General features: G+C 45.3%; 1 protein-coding gene across 1 annotated transcript; it reads right to left on the reverse strand.

Annotated features, from left to right (window-relative positions):
- Window positions 1-12,581: 12,581 nt before the first annotated feature.
- CD93 (CD93 molecule) lies at window positions 12,582-18,245 on the reverse strand. Its single transcript, XM_083451768.1, has one exon. The coding sequence runs from the start codon at window positions 17,081-17,083 to the stop codon at window positions 15,329-15,331; it is 1,755 nt and encodes a 584-aa protein (XP_083307894.1). The 5' UTR covers window positions 17,084-18,245; the 3' UTR covers window positions 12,582-15,328.
- Between the last annotated feature and the right edge of the window lie 3,325 nt (window positions 18,246-21,570).

The raw sequence follows: 21,570 nt of genomic DNA on the forward strand, positions 1-21,570 counted from the left end.
CAGGGAAACGGCCACACGTGCAGCCCGGAGCTGCAGCGGGGAGTTCCGCGGGGGGCGGCCGCTCAACACGTGTTTGCGCGCGAGAAAAGGGAGTCTGGCTGCGGGTGGCAGCGCGGACTCTGCTTCTCTTGCGCTCCCTATCCATTGCGCCACATGCACCAACTTAGGAGCCGTCCACACTTTTGAAGCACAGGCCCGCACTTTCCCAGTCTGTATCTCGGAGTTTTTTGTTTGTGTTATTTTGCCTCGCTGATTTCCAAGCCGAGGAGTATCTAGGGGAGCATGACTGGCTTCCCGCATACTGTGTGCTGAGCTGAGGGAGGTGTTGCAGGGCGTTGCAACTATGGCCTAGGGCATGCACAGAACAGAAGGCGAAAGGCAGGAATATAAAATTTTGGCCTGGCTCAGAGCACCACTGAAATTTGAAAGATCAGGTCTGCCCCTGTCCCCTGGGAAACCTCTTTAACAAAGGGCAATTCAGTTTTTCCATGGATTGCTGTTTGTTTTGATTCAGCAGCAAAGAGTGGGGTTTTGTGGGGAAAGGCCAGGCAAAAGACAAAAGTGCTTGGACAGGGAAAGGCAGCACAAAGGCAAGTTTGGATGAGCCAGTATACAACATCAGGTCTTGCTTGTATATTTATGTGTGCATGCTCTCAACAGAGGTTACCTCACCTGTCCACTAGGGAGGTTCTGCTGCTGCTGCTTTTAATCTCTTAAAACGGTGTTCTGACTTCTGAAGCAGTAAGTGGACTGATCATACCACTTTCCTTTTCAAAAGGCTGCTTAACAGAATGGATTTGGTTGTACTTCATATATCTCTGTCTCTCAAAACATGACCAGGAACAGCGCTTGAGACAGGGCACAGGCCATGAGGCAGCCTGACTGACATAGCACAAGAACTAGGCAATATTACTATTCCCAATTTTCCAGTGGGATGGGATAGAACTTGCCTTGCCAAAGGCCATCTACTGAGTTCATGACAGGACAGGTTTGGTACTGGGGTGGGGAGATCAGTCTCTTTGCTGCCGTATAACACCAGCTCACTCAGGTCAGTTATGGGAAATGTAAAGGTAAAGGGACCCCTGACCGTTAGGTCCAGTCGTGGCCAACTCTGGGGTTGCGGCACTCATCTCGCTTTACTGGCCGAGGGAGCCGGCGTACAGCTTCTGGGTCATGTGGCCAGCATGACTAAGCCACTTCTGGCAAACCAAAGCAACGCACGGAAACACCGTTTACCTTCCCGCCGGAGAGGTACCTGTTGATCTACTTACACTTTGACGTGCTTTCAAACTGCTAGGTTGGCAGGAGCAGGGACAGAGCAACAGGAGCTCACCCTGTCGCAGGGATTCGAACCGCCGACCTTCTGATTGGCAAGTCCTAGGCTCTGTGGTTTAACCCACAGCGCCACCTGCGTCCCATGGGAAATATATGAAAGTGCAAAAGAAAGAAACTTAGGAAATTGCCACCACCTTCCAGAGTGGCCCCTGCCTCCCCCCATCTGCCACCACAGGGGCATCTGTAGGACCACCTTGCCCTGGGAAATGGAGAAGAAGCAGTAACCGATTTTTCTTAAGGTGTCTTTTCCATTTTCCTGTAACTTTTTTTTTAAAAAAGAAGATGCTTATTCTTGTAATAACCATCCTTGAACCACTTTGTAAAGTCTGTCTGAAAAGCAGTATATAGATACTATAAATATATCACTCATTCATTCAGCTTATAACCCACTTTTATTTCCCCAGTGGAAATGGCCAGTGCCAAACTGCATCCATCAACAAGAACATTGCAGTGGAACTCATAAAATCGCTTTGGATCTTGCTGGCTCAGCTCCCTTGCATTAACCACGAGCGGTTCTGCATGGAAGAGGCTGCCGGCTGCTCCCTGCTTTCCCACTTCCACCGTGAGCTGATGGAAGAGTAAACAACAGAGATGACCCTGAGCTGGAATCTCATCAATCACTTTCCTGGCCTGTTACTAAGGAAGGACCTTGGCCATTTTGCAATGGCTTCCCAGCAGCAGCCAAGGCTCTTGTGGGAACAGGAAGTAGAGAAGTAGATATATTTGGGGAGACAGTGAGGGAGGGGTCCTGGAATGCAGCTGCCAGTAACCGTTGGTAGTGACTCCCCACAGAAGACTCTTCAGAAGCAAGGATTCGCGGGGGGGGGGGGAGTCATGTGCGTTAAATGTACGAAATGTTAAAGACTATCACAGCTGCATTTTAAGAAATGGGATGTAGAGTCATTTGCATCTTAACCATGTAAAATTGGTGGTTAGCATCCTGTGTTCCCTTTTTAGTAGCTTTTAAAAAGGGATTCAGAGAACATCATAGGTGATAACCGGACACATCACACGAGGAAGGCAAATGGAACTGGGCCAGTCTGCCAGTATCACAGGGTGACCCATGATGCTCTTGGATGAATGGGAGCAGCAAAGCCCATAGACTTGACTACAAAATAGAGAAAGGCCTGATCACAAGGTCAGACGTAGAAGCACAGCAAGGCAACAAGAGGGAGAACTGCAGTTGGTGCTAGGGAGACTTGATATGTGGGGCATGTGCCAGAAAGGTTTTCTGCTAGTGAAAATGGGATGCCGTAGAGAGTATGCGCCGACTCTTTCCCCTATGAGGAAAAATTACAACATTTGGGGGCTTTTCGTTTAGAGAAAAAGTAAGTAAGAGGCAGGGCATGGTGAGATGTATGAAATTGTGTGTGCTGGCATCTGTCTGTCTCGGGAGACAGTGGAGGAGCGCACCTTTGGGGGTGAGGTCAAGCCGCTGAAAGGTTGCAGCGCCTGCTGCCTGACATGTTTTGTTGCAGCTGGGGCAGAGGAAGGTGTTTATATACAGCATGAGAAAAGTGGCTGGAGAGTTGTTGTCTATTTGTCCTTCATAATGATGGAAGTCAGGGGCCCCCACTGAATATTGGAGGATTCGGGACAGACAAAAGGAAGAACTTAACACAGTGCATAGTTAAACTATGGAAGTCACTACTGCAAGAGGCAGAAAGACGGGCGGCTTAAAAGGGGGCTGAAACAAGTCCAGAGAGGATAAGGCTATCAATGGCTATTACTCATTACAGTTTTACACCCCCTCCGGGATCTGAGGCTGCATGCTTCCGTGTCCAGCTTGTGGGCTTCGCACAGGCATCTGGGTGGCTGAAGTGAGAACAGGATTCTGGCCTGATCCATCAGAGCTCCTCTTATTAGTGAGTGAAGTGCATGCGCACCACAGTAGAGACCAAGTTCTGGTGCACAGAATAGCTATGTGTCTTTCATTGTCAGATGCAATCTTGTAAAAGGGAATCCAGAGAAATACTTCATCCATTACACAACATTACATTACACATTGTGTTTGTCGTGGTTACGGTGAGTGTTGCCGCGTCAATGTTCTCATAAAAGTATGAAGGGGAAATGTGCATTTCTGAGTGCTCTCCCTGCATGTTTGGGGATGCATATATTCATTCGCACATAGAATCATAGGATTGTAAAGTTGGAAGGGGTCACAAGGGTCATCTGGTACAACCCCTGGCAATGCAGGAATCATTTGCCTAACGACCCTGAGATTAAGAGTCTCAAGATCTAGGGAGTATTACATGTGTACATCTTACAGCAAGCATCAGGGGAGTTGCAACAAACATGATTGCTGCCTGAAGTAACACTTTCAAGAGAAAGCCTTGCACAATACATCCACTTGGCTTCATGTTGGCTCTTAATGCTGCAGCTGTTAGTTGTGATATTAATGCTAAATGTAATTTCCCCCCCTCCGGGGTTTCTCATTGCCAGAGCCTCTGCAGCAGCAGCAGCAGCAGCTGTGAAGCTTGTCACATTTGCCCTCAGTCCCCTCTTGTGCAATGGCAGAGATGCTTTTTTGCCTCCCAAGATGCCTCATGGCACCCTCTGAGTAAATGGTGCTTTTTGTAAGATGGTGTTCATAGGAGCATGACACTCTCAATAGGAGAAACAGCTGCCTGCGTCAGTTTGTAGACGTTTAGGAAGAAAAAGAATTTTGAAGTTTCGGAATCCCCCCTCGGTCTCCAAGGGCGAGGTGGTCTGGAGTGATTCAGAGGAGCTGCAAGGACTGCCAAGGAGCGAGCACTCCTCCCAAAGCGCAAGCAAGCAGTCAACACCCGAGAGGGAACTGGCATCTCACCAGGACAGAGAGCAGAGCTGTTAGATAAAATGCTGAATAATCCCATGGCACATCTAAGTCCAACTGCATATGCCATACTTTTAAAGCACGTTTAAAGTCCAGTTCCTCCACTAGAGATTCCTGGAAACTCTAGTTTGTTAAGGGGGCTGGGAATTGTGAGGTGCTGCGAGAGGGTAGACAATGGTTCCCAGGATTCTTGCGGGGGGGGGGGTGCTTTAAATGTATATGCAGCTCATATATTCATTCCTTTCCTGTAGCATTTTAGACAGTTAAAAGGGTTCTCACTGCAGAACCCTCTTTCCAGTAGATGTCTAGACAGGAAGAGTACCATGTGGCCAGTTTCCCCTACACTTAGCAGTTAATGCCATCAAGCTTCTGCTTCCTACGTCTCTTGCTTTCATTCTCTGGATGCTGGGAGGGAGCCCACTGCATTTTGGGGGGGGGGGTCTTTTACAGCCTCAGTCTTGGCACCACCAAGCACCAATTCTTCATATAGACAGCAACAATTGTCCACTGTCTATATTTGCCACAGTCTGACCAAGGCTAATGCTTTAATCATTTTCTACTGTGGTCTTTATGGTCCCATAAAAGACTGCTTGGTTTTGGCTACCCTGAAACTGTACCTAGGCATGGAGGAGCAACATGAGTACGAAGCCTCTGTTATCCTCCTCACTCTTATTTTTATGAGAAGTCATTCTCTCAATGGTGATAATTAAATAGAACCTCTGGCCCCCCTACTATTTAATTTTTATTTCAGTAACTTAGTAACCACTCTCAATAATCCAGAATTCCAGCCCCCAAAGCTAGCAAATCAGCATATTTCGGTTGGCTGTCGCTGAAACTGCTCCCCCGTGGTATAGCTCCACTGTTCTTTTGCAGCCAGTTCCAGTCAGGATGGCAGACAGCAATCCTGAACACTTCAGAAACTGGGTTTTGCCCCTCAAGCCCTTCTAAGTCTGGGCTTGGGCCAAGCAAACGATATGGTTAGGCAAAGAATTATCGACACCAAGAGACAACAGGAATGCTGAAGGTGCCCCGACTACAAGATTGTAGAAATCGAGAGAGAGATAGCTGCACTGGCAGCATATCTCTTTTTTGTTGTATCAGAAAATGCAAGAAGGGCTTTTACACTTTCCAGAGGCTCTGCCCTCGCCAGTCTTGGAAAGATCCTTCAAAAAAGTCCCACATGATCAGAGAATTTGTGCCTGTCCATTGGGGGATATAGGAAGCCCTGAACATATATTTTTTAGATGCCCCTTTTACGATGAGGCAGGTAGAGAAACCATTGACCCCCTGCTGGTGAGGCTTGCTGACTTCCCAGTAAAGCAAAAAATTTGATCATCTCCCATTAGGCAAAGATAACAAGGCGACCCAGATGGTTGCCAGATTCTGCGCACAGATCTGTAGGCAGAGACCATCCCCCAATTCAATCTAGTTTGTTAAGCAAATTCCCAAACTCGGATCCACAGGCAACTCTGGGTCATTTCTCCTGGTAGAAACAACAAGCATTGGTAACTTTAAAATCACAGACCACACCCCTGTAGAAGCTATCCTGAAAATAGGAGAGGACGCACAAACTATTTTATCATGGTCCTTCAGCCCCATCCTAACCACAAACCAACTAGCTAAAGAGAGTCTCTTGAAAACTCTCCAAAACAATTTAAGGATAATGATGTGGGCGACATAACAACTCCCCTCCTCTGGGACACAATGAAAGTGGTCACCAGAGGAGCCTGCATAAAGGAGAGGGCATCTATTAAAAAACAAACCTCAAAAATTGGTCAATTAGAACAAGACATTATGACCCTCTCATCACACTTCAAACAAACAGGAGCCAAAAAACTCCTTAAACTCATAGAACAAAAAAGAAGGGAAAGTGACTCTCTAGAAATCAATAAAACAATATGATTAACATCCTATATTCTAAATAACGCTTTTACAAATAAGGAGGGAAGAACTCCCAACTATGCAAACAGATGCGGGCGGGGGGGGATCACTCAAAACAAGAATACACTGTGTCACTAAAAAGTAACATAACATCCTCCATCAAATAAATAACCTCAGAATTTGCTGAATTTCATGCCAATCCATACACCTCCCACAACCCACCTGAACAGGAAATCAGAAGATTCCTAACCAGGCTGGCCATGTCAACCTTAACTGCCCTCTCACCCCAGAGGAAATAGAGATGGTACTCAAAAACCTGAAACCATGCAAAACCCCAGGCCTGGATGGCTATACAGCAGAATTCTACAAAAAAAATCAAAGAAACCCTGATGCCTTACATCACCTGCCTATTTAATGATATCCCCCAAACCTGGACCTCTTCCAAAATAGTCTCTATCCCAAAACCACGCAAAGATAGCCTCAAAACAGAATCACACTGCCCAATCTCATTGATAAACTAAGACTATAAGATAGTCACATCAATCCTAACTGCCTAAAAATCTTCCTATACAAACTAATCGTGCCGGATCAGGCAGGCTTTGTCCCTGGTCGCAACATAACAAACCCCATTAGGAGAAACTACTGAATCTGACAGAACACAGCAAAACAACCAAATTCCTACTGACGATCATGTCCCTAGACATCCTTAAAGCCTTTGATTGCTTAGAAGGGAAATATCTATTAGCAGTATTAACTAATATGAAATTTGGCCCCAACTTCCTACAAACCCTCAAACAAATTTACTCCCAAGCCTCCGCAAAATGCACAATTAACAATATGGACTCCAATACCATACCAATCCAAAGAGGCACAAAACAAGGATGCCCACTGTCTTCCTTCCTATTCATCTTGGCCCTGGAACTCCTAGCAATCTGACTCCAATCAAACCCAGATATCAAGGGTGTGGAAGTGAAAGGTAAAACCTACAAACGAAGGGCTCTTCGCAGATGACCTGATGGTCACGACACCAGACCCCATAAACACACCAACCACCCTAACTAAAGAACACATTCGTAAACTTTGCAAAATCTGAGGCTTCTGGTGGTTCCCTCACTGTGAGAAGTTACAGGGAACCAGGCAGAGGGCCTTATGACACGGGGACAAATAGAAGAGGACGCCTTCACCTCATTATGGCTCCCCTTTATCACATACACATCCCAGCAAGGCAACAACAAGAATCCACTGACAGTATACGAATCAATCTGGTTTACCTGACCCAACAAGCCCTCCCCCCGACAAATGCAAACAAACCCCACTGCGTCCAACCACAGACAGCCAACCACACCCTGCCCCCCCCATACCTCTCACTACCAAGGTAATGTAATAAACAAATAGAAAGAGAACCCACCCAGTTGACCGACACAAAACCCCACACGGACACGATCCAAAGCCTCACCACCCCAGCCCTTCTTCCCCAACCTTATCCTGTACTCAACACTAATGTCTCACAACAAATGTAACAGATTTGTAAGAAAGACTGTACAACGTGAAAAAAGAGACAAGGCATGTACTTTTGTAAACCAAGAAAATCTTTAATAAAAATGTTTTTTTTAAAAAAAAAAAAATACATAGCAAGGATACACGAAGAGCCATTCTTAGTTGATGTTCTCCACTGCTCCAGTTTCAGAATTCCACCGATTGCTGAGTCTTCCCATACACACTTGTCTTATTTGGAATTAGGAGTACGCAGGCAGGATTTTAGCCCAGAGGTAAGGTGAGGGATCTTCCAGTTAATACACAGCAGAGAACAAAATCAATCAAATAAGCAATAAAAATGATATATTGGTTGTGTTTGGGTAATCCTATAATATCTTATTAAGATGGGTTTAAGGAGATAATTTCATTCCACCCTTATCCCTTGGCACAGTCTGATACTGAAGGTGAGACTAACCTCCATATCAGCTGAAGGGATGAGTCACGGGAGCTTCCAGGAATTATTCTTCCACCTAAAGGTACAAATCACATAAAACTCGGTGATCCACTGGTCAGACCTGAGATGGAGATCTTGTGTGTCTGTCTGCACACTTCTTTCCCCCACCACCGCTACCTGCCCCCAGGCCCAAGCCTTTGGGTCCAGCCCACTGGGTCCTTCTTTGCATGTCTGTCTGTATGTATACATGGGGTATCAGTTGCTGTGACTACAGTGGTGCCTCTCAAGACGAAAAGAATCCGTTCCACGGGTCTTTTCGTCTTGCGGTTTTTTCGTCTTGCGAAGGAAGCCCATTGACGGAGTAGCGCTATTAGCGCTATTGACATTTTAAGGGCTAAAAACGGCTTTTTAACGCTTGGGAGATTAGCGGTTTTGCTGCTAAAATGCTTTTAGCAGCTTAGCGATTCAAAATAAGGGGTTTTGGAGCAGGGGGGGGAATTCAATTTTTTTTGTCATTTTTCGTCTTGCGAAGCAAGCCCATAGGGAAATTCGTCTTGCGAAGCGCCTCTGCAAACGGAAAACCCTTTCGTCTTGCAGGTTTTCCATCTTGCGAGGCATTCGTCTTGCGGGGCACCACTGTATTCAGAAATCTGTACTGGTAAACACAGACAGTGTTCTTCTTACTCTCCTTCCTCTCACTTTCCCCTTGCCAGAATCTTTGTATTTGCATTTTACGCATACTCAGGAATCCGAGATAAATCACTTTTCTTATGTGGGAAGAAAATATTTTGGTCAGATTTGGCTTTTAGGGATCTCGCCCTTCTTCTTTTAGAAGACCAGCTTTTTCTTTCCATGTCACTGACTAAAATGTGGCGCAATCCTCCCCCCTCCTAGGCACCTAGGTGTGTTCAGCAAGGGGTGGGCTGCCATTAGTAGAAGGAATGAGAAGGATACACGAAACGTATTGTTTTTTGACATCAGCAGAGAGAGCACACATTTTGAATGTTTGAGGGACCGCCATCAAGGATTTTCAAGCCTCTTCAAATGTGTGTTGGAAGCATTTGTACGAACCTGGCAAGTTAATTTCCTTGCCGTCATTGCCAAGCCCTGGTGCTGGGCGTCTTGGTGTTGGAATAACTACATCAAGCATCTGATCCTCACGATTGCTTCCTGCCATCACATGGGAAACACCCAGACAGAAGTTTGTTTGTTTGTTTCCTTTATTAAATTTGTATACCGCTTTCCATCCATTGATCCTGAGGAAATTCATAGCATAAAAATGCAATCTATAAAGTGCTGTTTGCAACTAAACATCACATTCTCAACATAAATAAGGGGGAAAGCCATTAGAAATTGGACAGTCAAAAGTTACATGAGAATTGTACAAATTTGGAACAGGTGGTAGAGATTTCAGGATTTTCTTGGTCACGTTTTCTGCTGTTTTGCACTACCAGGATTGGCCCTAGTTGTTTGGACTCTCAAAAGGTTACTATGAGCCCTTGATAAGTGGGTGCTGCTGTCCTCCAGGACACCAAAGTATGGAGGGCAATCCCTACTGGGCATCTTTAGTTAGAGCGTGGTGCTGTTAACACCAAGGCTGCAGGTTCCATCCCCACAGGGATCAGCTGCAGGGGCTTGGACTAGATGACCATCAGGGTTCCTTCCAGCGCTACAATGCTATGATTCTTAGGACTAAACTACACATTATAGGCAAATGTGCATGTTGAAACACAGGTTGAGAGAATCAGTTTTGCAGGAAAGCGGGCGCTTTAACCCTTTCCCTGCTCACCACTTAGAATCATAGAATCATAGAGTTGGAAGAGACCACAAGGGCCATCGAGTCCAACCCCCTGCCAAGCAGGAAACACCATCAGAGCACTCCTGACATATGGTTGTCAAGCCTCTGCTTAAAGACCTCCAAAGAAGGAGACTCCACCACACTCCTTGGCAGCAAATTCCACTGTCGAACAGCTCTTACTGTCAGGAAGTTCTTCCTAATGTTTAGGTGGAATCTTCTTTCTTGTAGTTTGGATCCATTGCTCCGTGTCCGCTTCTCTGGAGCAGCAGAAAACAACCTTTCTCCCTCCTCTAGGTGACATCCTTTTATATATTTGAACATGGCTATCATATCAACCCTTAACCTCCTCTTCTCCAGGCTAAACATGCCCAGCTCCCTTAGCCGATCCTCATAAGGCATCGTTTCCAGGCCTTTGACCATTTTGGTTGCCCTCCTCTGGACATGTTCCAGTTTGTCAGTGTCCTTCTTGAACTGTGGTGCCCAGAACTGGACACAGTACTCCAGGTAAGGTCTGACCAGAGCAGAATACAGTGGAACTATTACTTCCCTTGATCTAGATGCTATACTCCTATTGATGCAGCCCAGAATTGCATTGGCTTTTTTAGCTGCCGCGTCACACTGTTGGCTCATGTCAAGTTTGTGGTCAACCAAGACTCCTAGATCCTTTTCACATGTACTTCCCCACTGTATCTCTCTGCCACCTGCTGTACTCCTCCCCAATCCTTCACATAGGGTTCCAGATACATATTTACCCCTCCAAGCATCTGGAATAATATATAGCTAGAGGCTGTGTTTCTTCTTTTCCAATTCCCAACAATAAGTTCAAGCAGGGTGGTTATTATTCTGGAATGTTTCTGGCATTTCTTAGAAAGGTTGGCACCTTGGGGAGGGAGGAACAAAACCCCCAACCCACAACAAAAATTTCAAAGCAAAAGCCAAATAGTGATGCAAGATGTAAATTTGCTAATATAGATGGAGATGAATCACTGGTGAATGCTCATTTGAAGTTTAAACAACAAAGAATCTGGTGATGCAGAGCCAAATTTCTCATTCAGTCGGAATAATTAGTGTTTTACCCCTCCATATTTCACAATGTGCAATTGTGAATTTTGACTGCTGGGACAGCTCAGTTGGTAGAGGATGAGCCCCATGTTGGGTGACAGATTCCTGCATTGCAGGAGCTGGGTTCTACAATTCTGTGGACGATATTAACCCTATTATACTGAAGAGCTCAGGAGGATGTGTCATTTTAGGGGGTGAAGTCAATCATGTAAAAAAATCACCTCTAATTCAGGGGAAGAATCAGTAGCATCAAAAGCAGCTAAAATGCAAATGCGGATAAGATGGGATGGGCTGAACCTGGGAAGCAGCATGGATAGCAGGTGAACGTGAATCAGGAGGGAGATCCACAGTTTGGCCACCAATGCCACGGGCCTTTCTAAAGGCTAACTGCTGGTAGGCCCTTATACTGTGCCAACCTCCCTTGAGATGCTGCTAGGAGTGCGATGGGCAACCCGTGGCCCTCCAGATGTTGCTGAACTACAATTCCTAACATCCCTGACCATTTGGGGATGAGTCTAACAACATCTGGACAGCCCCCCCCCCACCAGTGCAAGAATCTTCCAGGAGATTCCAGATAGATTCGAGATAAACTAGAGAATAGAGTCTAGAGTAGATTAGAGTCTAGATGAGGAATATATAAAAGGGGAGAATGCCTTTGCTGAGCAGAAGGAACACACACACAGAGAGAGGGGGGGGGGGACTCCAGGAAACAGATTCTGGAATTTCCTCAACACAAACTACGATATCCAGGTTACACTGTGGACCAAAATGCTGGAATTGAAAAAGGTTGCACACCCTAAATCCTTGAGCGTACCATAAATAAGAATGTTATCAGGAACCAAGGTAAAGAACTGTGCCCTCTGAAAGATCTAGGGAAGGGGTGGGGGTCCTGCTATGGTCCCTCCAGATGTTAACAGACTTGCAGCTCCTATCAAGCAACACAGTCCATGGCCAGAGGGGGTGGGAACTGTAGTCTGGCAAGTGGCAACATCTGCAGAGCCGCAGATTCTTCATTGCACTGCATTTCAGAAATGGAAGGGGTAGTTCACAGAATAAAATCAAAATATAAAACCACAAAATGCATAATCAAAATAGAAACAATAACCCAATAATGCCCCCCCCAAAAAAAACCCTCCACATTTTAAAAGGGCATAGGACTTTGCCTTTAGGTCTCCATACCTATGAGCCACCACTTGGAGTGCCAACTGTAGGCTATATCACCTTCACCTGTGCCTGGAGCACTGAAACATGTCCATCATTGGCTCAGTTGTTGTGAATAATAATCATAGGGATAATAACATCCTGTGTTTTCCCCCAGAACTCACACAAAAAAGAAAGAGGAAGAAGATAAAACCCAGAAACCTAAAAACATAGAAAGGTAATAGTTAAAAGGTAATTAAACAATAATAGAATTAAAATGATAAGAAGATACAAAGCAAGTTTATGAAAAGGGCATCCTGAATGTCATGATTCTAAATCAGCATGTCCCACTTCCTAGCAAAGTTCATAAGTACATCTTTTAATTTTTTATTTATATGCTATAACCCAAGCATCTGATTTAAGCTATAATGGGGAGTGTTTTCATATTCTGTTTTGCCAAAGCACAATATTGGCAGTTATACACAAATAAGGTAATGGTAGCCCTTTAAGACATTAAGAGTCATAACATTTCCTTAATACTTTCTTGATTTCACAATAGGGCCAACAGAGAGGAAAAACAGCAAGAAAACGTTTTCCTATACACAGTAAGAAACAGGATGTAGCTGGTGGGCCATTAGAAACTTTATTGTGCTAAACACACCTTAAGCAGCTGAATGGCAATGATCCAAGCCACATGAAGTCAGTTTAATAGATTCTGATAAACAAGTTAAGCATGTGTTTAATTATCTGCAGTAGAAATCAAGTGGCCTTTGAAGTGCTTAATTTTGCCCAGTGCATATAACAGTGCTGACAAAAACATTGACCATGTAGATTTAATGGTAAAACATAAATCCCATTATACTAATGCTCACTTGGCTTTATGAATATTTCAGTAAATAAATTACTGATAGAAATATTATTTATAGAAATAGCTTTCCATGGGAAGATCTGGGAGGGTAGCTGTTCAGGCACCAAAACTGCTATTACTGAATAGGGCCCCAGTGCCAAATGCAGTTATTGACAAAAACATAAAAATACCTGTGGCTGCAAATATTTTTTTGCAGGAGCACTGTGAGGATGTTCACGATTAGTTTTCCCCACTCAAATGTTTATGTATATCCTCTCCATTTGGACCTTATAGATCACATGCCTAGTACTCATTGGTGAAATTAAAGAGTGGTATTACCATCTATAGGGACGCGGGTGGCGCTGTGGGTTAAACCACAGAGCCTAGGACTTGCCAATTGGAAGGTCAGCAGTTCGAATCCCCGTGACGGGGTGAGCTCCCATTGCTCTGTCCCTGCTCCTGCCAACCTAGCAGTTCGAAAGCACGTCAAAAGTGCAAGGAGATAAATAGGTACCTCTCCGGTGGGAAGGTAAATAGCATTTCCGTACGCTGCTCTGGTTCGCCAGAAGCGGCTTAGTCATGCTGGCCACAAGACCTGGAAGCTGTACGCCGGCTCCCTTGGCCAATAAAGCGAGATGAGCACCGCAACTCCAGAGTCGGTCACGACTGGACCTAATGGTCAGGGGTCCCTTTACCTTTACTATTACCATCTATTTCTCTGATATTATATATATGACCAGTTTTTTTAGTAACCCATAAACATGTTCTGTAAAAATATTTCAAGATAGAAAAAGAAAACTTTAATCACCTTTGCAACCCCCAAACTAAGCTGCTTTTCAAAATCTAGGTTGAAAAGATTTGTATTGTCATACAAAGAAATATAAATGTGACAAAAACAACCGCAGTAAAAATGATCTTTTCACACACGTAATACAAAAGGGGGTGGGGATTACAACTGTGTGGCATTTAAAATATTTAACAAAGCTTTGTGCCATTTGTCAAAGCCTGCACAATAAGACCATGGTCAGACCTTCAGAATCACCCAGGCTGTACATGCATTAATAAAGTGGGGTGGAAAATCTTTCTCATTGTCCCTGTAATGACCCGGATTGTCAGACCTGGATGATTCTGAAGGTCTGAACATCGCTTCATACCTTGGATACCACCACCCCATCCCTAGAGTACATTAAGCAGGTTGCTGATGGGCTTATTATTAAAGAATCATTAATGCTGAAAATCCAAAATTAAATATAAAAATAAAAGAAACTCAACAGTAATATTTGCTTCTACAGACTTCATAAAATGATGCAACCGGAAACTGAAGCATGAACAAAAACAAAGTTTACTCAGCACTGAACAATTACTACAATTAATCTCACAATGGCTGCTTCCCTAGGTTTCAATCTTCTGTTGGTATTCCCCAGAACTACTTCCCTCTTTGCACCCAGTCATGGTCCTTATTATATTGGTCCTTATTATGACAACATGGTCCCTGAAGCAGCCCAGAGAGGTCCCCAAGAACATCCTAGCATTGATACTGAAGAAGACCCCAGGCTGTCACAGATTCTGCACCTACAGTGGGATTCCCAGTCATCTCCAAGGAATGTTTCAGCCTATCTTAAATGCTTTGGCTAGAATGCAGAACGGCAGAGACTGCAGTGCAGTCTAAATGTGTATGAAGCACTACCATTTCTTAATCTTCTTGTGGTCCTGCTTTGATTTCAGCTTATCCAAACCTAGCTAATTCACAGGCTGCTTAAACTATAGTTGTAGGATTTTGATTCATCTAATTCTAGTCAAAGTCAAGCCTTATAGGGTATCCTAAGGATGGGTCACAAGTTTGTTAGCTTAGGGTGAAATAGAAGCAATGGTTTAAGAGTTGTGGAGACAGTTTGAGGATCCTCTGCTGATCTGTCTCTGCAAGGCTTTTAGAGTAATTCTGCTTGAATAAGAAAAAGCACATCATGAAAGACACCTATGGGCAAGCACCTGTCACATCACCCGCAGGTCTCCTTCCTCCAATCCCTGGAGTAATTTTGCAACCATTGTTCCTAAATGTTTTGATTTGGAAGCAGGGGGAGTAAGTGATAGATGGGCATATACATATAAAGAAATGTACAGGAGGGTCCCTTCTATCCCTATTCTATGATGCTACGATTCTATGTGTTGCTCTTAAAAAATAATAATAATCAAGGTACCAGAAGCTGGTGAGGTCAGGTTGATCCAGCATTCAGCTTGCTGCTGCGTATCTCTCTAAAGTGAAATACTTAGCTAGAATTCTTCTACAGGTGCAGAGCCTGCCGTGGTTGCTCTTAAAATCCTACTTCTGCCTGAACCCTTAGAGTTTCAGATGGCCCAGTAAGAATGTTGCTGTTGTACATTTCCCCATATATGCATTTTTGTTCTTGCATCATTTTATACACACACACACACAGAGAGAGAGAGAGAGAGAGAGAGAGAGATCTTCTCTTTCCTCCCTGCCTCCGTCTCAAAAATGACAGCCACAACAGAAACACAGTGTCACGCGCTGGTCGCCCCCTGGTCTGGCACCCAAGAGTAATTATCAGCAGCACTCGTCGATTTCTTATTGCTTTTCTTTGCCTTCATTTTCCTGTAGGTCAGCAAGGACAGGGCAAGTGCCAACAGTAGCAAAATAGCGATGCCACCCAAGATATAATATAGGAGCTGCTTGGAGCTGCCACTGTCATGGTCTATCATGTCACCAGTCTGATTTTCAGCACCTAGTGGTGTGCTCAGCATACTTGGGTGGGTGGTAAAATCCTGAGATCCTTCTAGTTCAGCTTGAATTGAAGATTGAGGCAGCAAGGTCGGTGTCTCTGAAGAAGGATGGATGTTAGCTGGCCTTCTCAGTTCTCTCTCTCCATGGGTGGGGAGGAAGGGGGCCCTGCCCATGACATCAGGGACACAGGAGATCTCATTGTCTGCCAAAGTCGAGCCTGGTCTGCAAGAGCACTGATAGCTGCCCAGCTGGTTGATGCACATATGTTCACAAGGCTCTTCCAGGCACTCATCCACATCAAGACAAGAAGAGCTATTGATACTCTCCAGCTGGTAGCCTGGGTAGCAGGAGCAGAGGAAGGAGCCGTCCCTATTTACACAAAGCTGCTCACATGGCATGCCCCTGGCACACTCATCGATGTCCTGGCATTCCTGGCCATCAGGACTGGCAGGCTTGTAGCCTGGTTTACAAAGGCAGGTGAAGCTGCCCATTGTGTTAACACAGATCTGTCCACACGGGCTTTGGGAAGCACTGCATTCGTTCACATCCACACAGTGCAGCCCATCGTCAGCCAACATGTAACCCTGAGGGCAGAGGCATTCAAAGCTGCCTGGGCGTGGCAGGCACTGTCCTTGGCACGGGCTGGAGCTGCAATAGTCCACCAAGACGCAGGAAAGGCGGTCTGCTGCAAGCTGGTATCCGGCGTGGCAAGCACACTGGAACAAGCCCCTGCCCAAGTCCCGGCACTCGTGTTCGCAGCCCCCGTTGCTGTAGCTGCAACCCAAAGTGGGGGAAGCACAGAATGGGCCTGGGCTGCTCCATTCCGAGGTGTTGCTGTTAGACTGTGGCTTGCACATGAGGAAGTCGTTCGGCACCTCCTCCCTCTGAGGACCACATGCCACTTCAGCGGTGGAGCCAAGGGGCACAGCAACAAGGGAAGCAGTGGCAATGCCAAAAGGGGTGGTGTATCTGGCAACACCTGGCCCCGCCAAAACAAGCGGGCGGCACATCCCCTGGAAGCTGAACTTGCACAAGTAGCCAGACATCCCGACAGCTGAACTACTGCAGTGGCTGTCTACCCAGGCCAGTTCCTGAAGTGAGGAAGGAGCCCTCTGAAGGGTCACACACCTCTTGGTTGTGCATGTTCCAAGGGGCTCCCGTTCCCAATTAGAGTACTTGGTGTCCTCGCCTCCTTTCACCCAGCTGAAGCCCTTCAGTGGCTGATGCTGCTGGTAGCATTTGCCCATCTCCCGATGGAGCCCGATCCACAGTCTTACCTTCACGTCTGTGCCAGCTCCCTCCTTGGGCATCTTGTCCAGCAGTTGCCAGGCCAGCGATGCCTCCTCTTGGCTCTTCACAGTCATCAGGTTGCCCCCATTGTCTTCGCACTTTTGCTGAGCCTCCATCCAGCTGTGCCTCCCAAAGTGTAGTGTGTAGCAAGCAGTGCCAGAACACAGGACCTCCCCCGTTTTGCTGGGCTGGACCATCAGTCCCAAAAGCAGCCCTTGCCAAAAGATGCGGAGGAGAATCTCCATCTTTGCGGAGCAAAGGAGCTGTGAACTTCGTGATCTTCCCCTTGCAAGCTCAAATTGCACAAATAAGTCTTGTAAAGGACATGCTAAGACAATGGAGCACAGATTGTTTGCCTCCCATATCCCTTCAGCTCAGCAGCTGGGTCCATATGCATCCTGTCTTGTTGTGATTCTTATTTATCACCGGAGACTTGAGTTTCCTGAGAAAAGGGTTATTGTTAATGGCAGACCTTGTTAGACCATTTGGTTTAACCTGTCATTATTGGATACATCCTTCTTTTTATACCCACTTTCTGCTTTTTTACTTTTAACCCAGCCTTTTCACTTCGTGTGAGAATCTGGCTGGAAGACTCCTTCTCTTCCTATTTTTATAGTAGTGAAACATCATCGAGCTCCAAACAATCCAAATAGGGCCTTGGGTTTGTCAAGCCACCACTGTAATTTTATTTTTAATCATGTGATCTGGAGATAAGTTGCCATACTGCATAGCTCCCTCACAATATTAATCTCACATTTTTTGTTATCTATAAATAGGCACAGAAGCCCTGAAATAGAAAATGGGTCATGGGAATGTCTAAGCTTTAAAGACAGCCAACTTCTAAACCAACTACTACATGCATAAAGTCCTGATTCAGATAAAGTTGATAGGCCTAAATTTCTGTTGAGTGCAACTGGTTTAGTATATCAGCCTATCAGCCAAAAGGAATTTTGTAAACCTAATTTTGAATGAGTAAACTAATGTATGAATTATATACATATAGGGCAATCATATGCATGTTTATTCAGAGGTAAGTGTAATTTAATTGTGTTTATTCCCAAGTAAGGGCTCATCTAACTTCCTTTTGGACTGCATTTCTAGGCACAGGTCTGGGCTTTAAAACTCCATATCTGAGCAGGGTTTTTGGATTGTCTTGCCAATTTCTTGGGGAAAACATGTATTTCACCAACTGAACTGGGGCAAATGGCAACTGGGTTTTCTGTAGATTGTCATTTACCGCAATAAGACAAGAGTTTTCCCAGGGAAAGCACCAGGATTAAACACACACACACAGACACACACACACACACGGCTTTAAAGCACGGATCTGAGCCCAGTAAGTGCAGCACAACAGGACCTCTGGATGAGCCCAGAGTTTGCTTATGATTGCAGCCTAAATTTTTCCTCTTCCTATAGCAAGTGATCTTCATAACAGGCTTATGCATTATTTATTTATTTAACTAGACAAAAAGTAACAGATATGTTATGGCACATAACATATGCCATGGCACAATTCTACATATACTTACACAGAAGTCAGTCCCTGTCATGACTACAGTCTGGCTGCCTAGTGAAATCAGAGACATAGAGAGCTTCTTCCAGCTCTTTTATTTAAATCAACAAAATACACAGAGAGGTGGTGAATTATGCTCCCCTTGGTCTCAAGAAGTTGCTCAGTGCCTGCTCCACCCCCTTGTGTTACTTCCTAGCTTCCAATCCCCTCCTTACTCCTATGGTGGCCGGCAACGGAATCTTTCTGTTTGTGTTTGGCTCTCTGCTCTCAGAAAAGGAGGAGGTTCTACCAGGCTTTCAGTTGACGTGATGTCTGCTTTAATGTTTCTCCCACATCTGAGTCCTGTCTCTGTTCAGGATTAGGGCAACTACTCGCTTTCTCCTGTTCCTTATCCTCCATTATTTCTCATCTCTTTGCTTCTTCTTCTGGGGTGTGCCCTGTTCGCCACCACCACAAACCCGAGTCCATACTATTGTCATCTTCCTCCTGCCCAGAAGCATCTTGGGATGGAGGTCTCTGCCAGTCTTCCTCATCTGCCTAGTTCCTGACAATCCCATGGAGTAAGATACCCTAGTAGGCAGCAGGGTGAAATACGTGAAGGCAAGAACTGGTGCCTGATAGGTGTAGCAAGACTTTTTCAACAATCTGCCCTAGTGGGGTTAGGGCTGGGGGTGGCTCTATTTGGGCTTGGCTTTGCACATCAAACTATCTTGGGCTGGTATGAAATCCGTTAAGCTCTTCCCAACCAATTACAGTGGTGCCCCGCAAGACGAATGCCTCGCAAGACGGAAAACCCGCTAGATGAAAGGGTTTTCCGTTTTCAGAGGTGCTTCACAGGACGAATTTCTCTATGGGCTTGCTTCGCAAGACGAAAATGTCTTGCGATTCTTGAGGGGGTTTTTCGCTCCCCACCCCCTTTTTCTAAGGCACTAAGCTGCTAATAGACTTTTAGCAGCTAATCCGCTAATCCCTTAAGCATTTAATAGCCTTTAATAGCCGCTAATAGCCGCTAAACTGCTAATAGCGCTAATCCTCTAATAGGGTTGCTTTGCAAGACGAAAAAACCGCTAGACGAAGAGACTCGCGGAATGGATTAATTTCGTCTTGCGAGGCACCACTGTAATCAGTTCTACATGATGAAACTGCGACCACATCAAGTCTTCCAAAGCAGCAGATCCAATGAAATCAGGATTATGATCTTCAAGATGATGCTTCATCAAGTTTCAACACTTCTTCAGAGCATATAACCAAAGGTATCTAAATGATGTTTTATACAAAATCAAAAAGTGTTGGGCATGAATCTTCCAGCCTGACCTCTAGAGAGCCCAGCTGAGGATGCAGCCTGAGGCTCATGGTCTTTGGCAATGCTGCAGCAGTCTTCAGTGGCCAGAGAAGTGTGAAGGGGTGTGCCTGTGAAAGAAGAGTGTTTGTGAATGGTTTCCATATGAATGTGGCACGTTCCGTATGGTATCTACAGTGGTACCTTGGTTCCCGAATGGCTTGGCTCCCGAACAAATCGGCTCCCGAAAGCTGCAAACCCGGAAGAGAGTGTTCCGGATTGCAAATGTTTTTCGGAAGCCGAACATCCAACACAGCTTCCAATTGAGTGCAGGAAGCTCCTGCAGCCAATCAGAAGCCGCACCTTGGTTTTTGAACTGTTCCAGGAGTTGAACGGACTCTTGGAATGAATTAAGTTTGAGAACCAAGGTACCACTGTGTTAGTGATGACTGTAAAACACAAGGCTCTGTTAACATTACTGACTCCCAAAGCAGCCTAGGTTGTCCTCCTAAGGTTTCAGTCTGACAAGAGATGCTGCTGATCTAAAATGCTTCCTAAACTGCCATCAAGGGTTTTGTTTCTGCTTTGGAAAGTGCAGAACTAAATAATGACTATAAACTATATGCCAACCTACTTGCCAATTGAATGAAGAGGGTATTAGTGGATATAATTCATCAAGATCAAGCAGGTTTCTTGCCAGATCGCCAGATGAAGAATATAAGAATTATATAAGAAATATAATTGACATCATAGAATATCTGGAAGTCAGGAATGAGAAACAACCTGCTTTAATGTTTATAGATGTAGAAAAGGCCTTTGATAATATTTCATGGAATTTTATGAAGAAAATGATAGTGTCAGGAATGTGGCTCACCCAAGAGCAAGGGAAGAGTCAGTTTCAGAAACTGAACTAAGTGATAGAGACCGACTCTGCAGATGAGAGTTGGCTGACAGAGCTGAGAAGGGGTAGTTTGACCCCTCCCTTCCCAAAGAAGACACTGTTATCTCTCAAGAAGCAGGAGAGTTAGGAGGCAGCCAGTGTTGCTAGGCAACCAGCATATAAGCAGAGGACTGAGAGTGTGTCGAGTGGAAGGGGGGAGGGGGGAGGCCAGCCTCTCAGCCCCCTTTCTAGGAGACTGGATAAGGTCAGTGGACAACGGAAGGAGAAGAGGGGAAGGGCAGGAATTTGGCGTCCCTTCCTGCTGTGAAAGGGGAGGAGATTCAGACTGACGGGCTCTGTCAATGCGAGCAGGCGAGAAGCCGTGCTCTGGATGTGTTTTTTGTAAATAAACGTAACATAAAACTGCTGGAGAGTATAGAATAACTCTAGCCCTTATTTCCCCAGGAACTTAAAGATGTTAAAATTGCAATACTGACTTGCCCATTTGAGCCACCTAAGCCAAAAACTAAGCATAAGCTTGATGTAACATCTGTGGAAGACTATAGGGCATTGCAGCAGTACGAGAAGGAGAAGTTTGATGAGATGGTGAAACAGGTTAGAATGATACTTATTTGTTTTAATATGCTAAAAGGCTTTTGAAAAGTGTCATAAAAATCTTCACTTGCATTTGACAATTAACACTCTTGCCAAATAGTACTGAAAGTGACCATTGTGTTCAGTGTTGTATATGTTGTTGTCGTTTAGTCGTGACCCCATGGACCAGAGCACGTCTTCCACTGCCTCCCGCAGTTTGGTCAAACTCATGCTGGTAGCTTCGAGAACACTGTCCAACCATCTCGTCTTCTGTCGTCCCCTTCTCCTTGTGCCCTCCATCTTTCCCAACATCAGGGTCTTTTCCAGTGAGTCTTCCCTTTCTCGTGAGGTGGCCAGAATATTGGAGCCTCAGCTTCACAATCTGTCCTTCCAGTGAGCACTCGGGGCTGATTTCCTTAAGAATGGAGAGGTTTGATCTTCTTGCAGTCCATGGGACTCTCAAGAG

The sequence above is a fragment of the Podarcis tiliguerta genome, assembly GCF_965153285.1.
Source record: "Podarcis tiliguerta genome assembly, chromosome: 7".
Taxonomy (NCBI): Eukaryota; Metazoa; Chordata; class Lepidosauria; order Squamata; family Lacertidae; genus Podarcis; species Podarcis tiliguerta.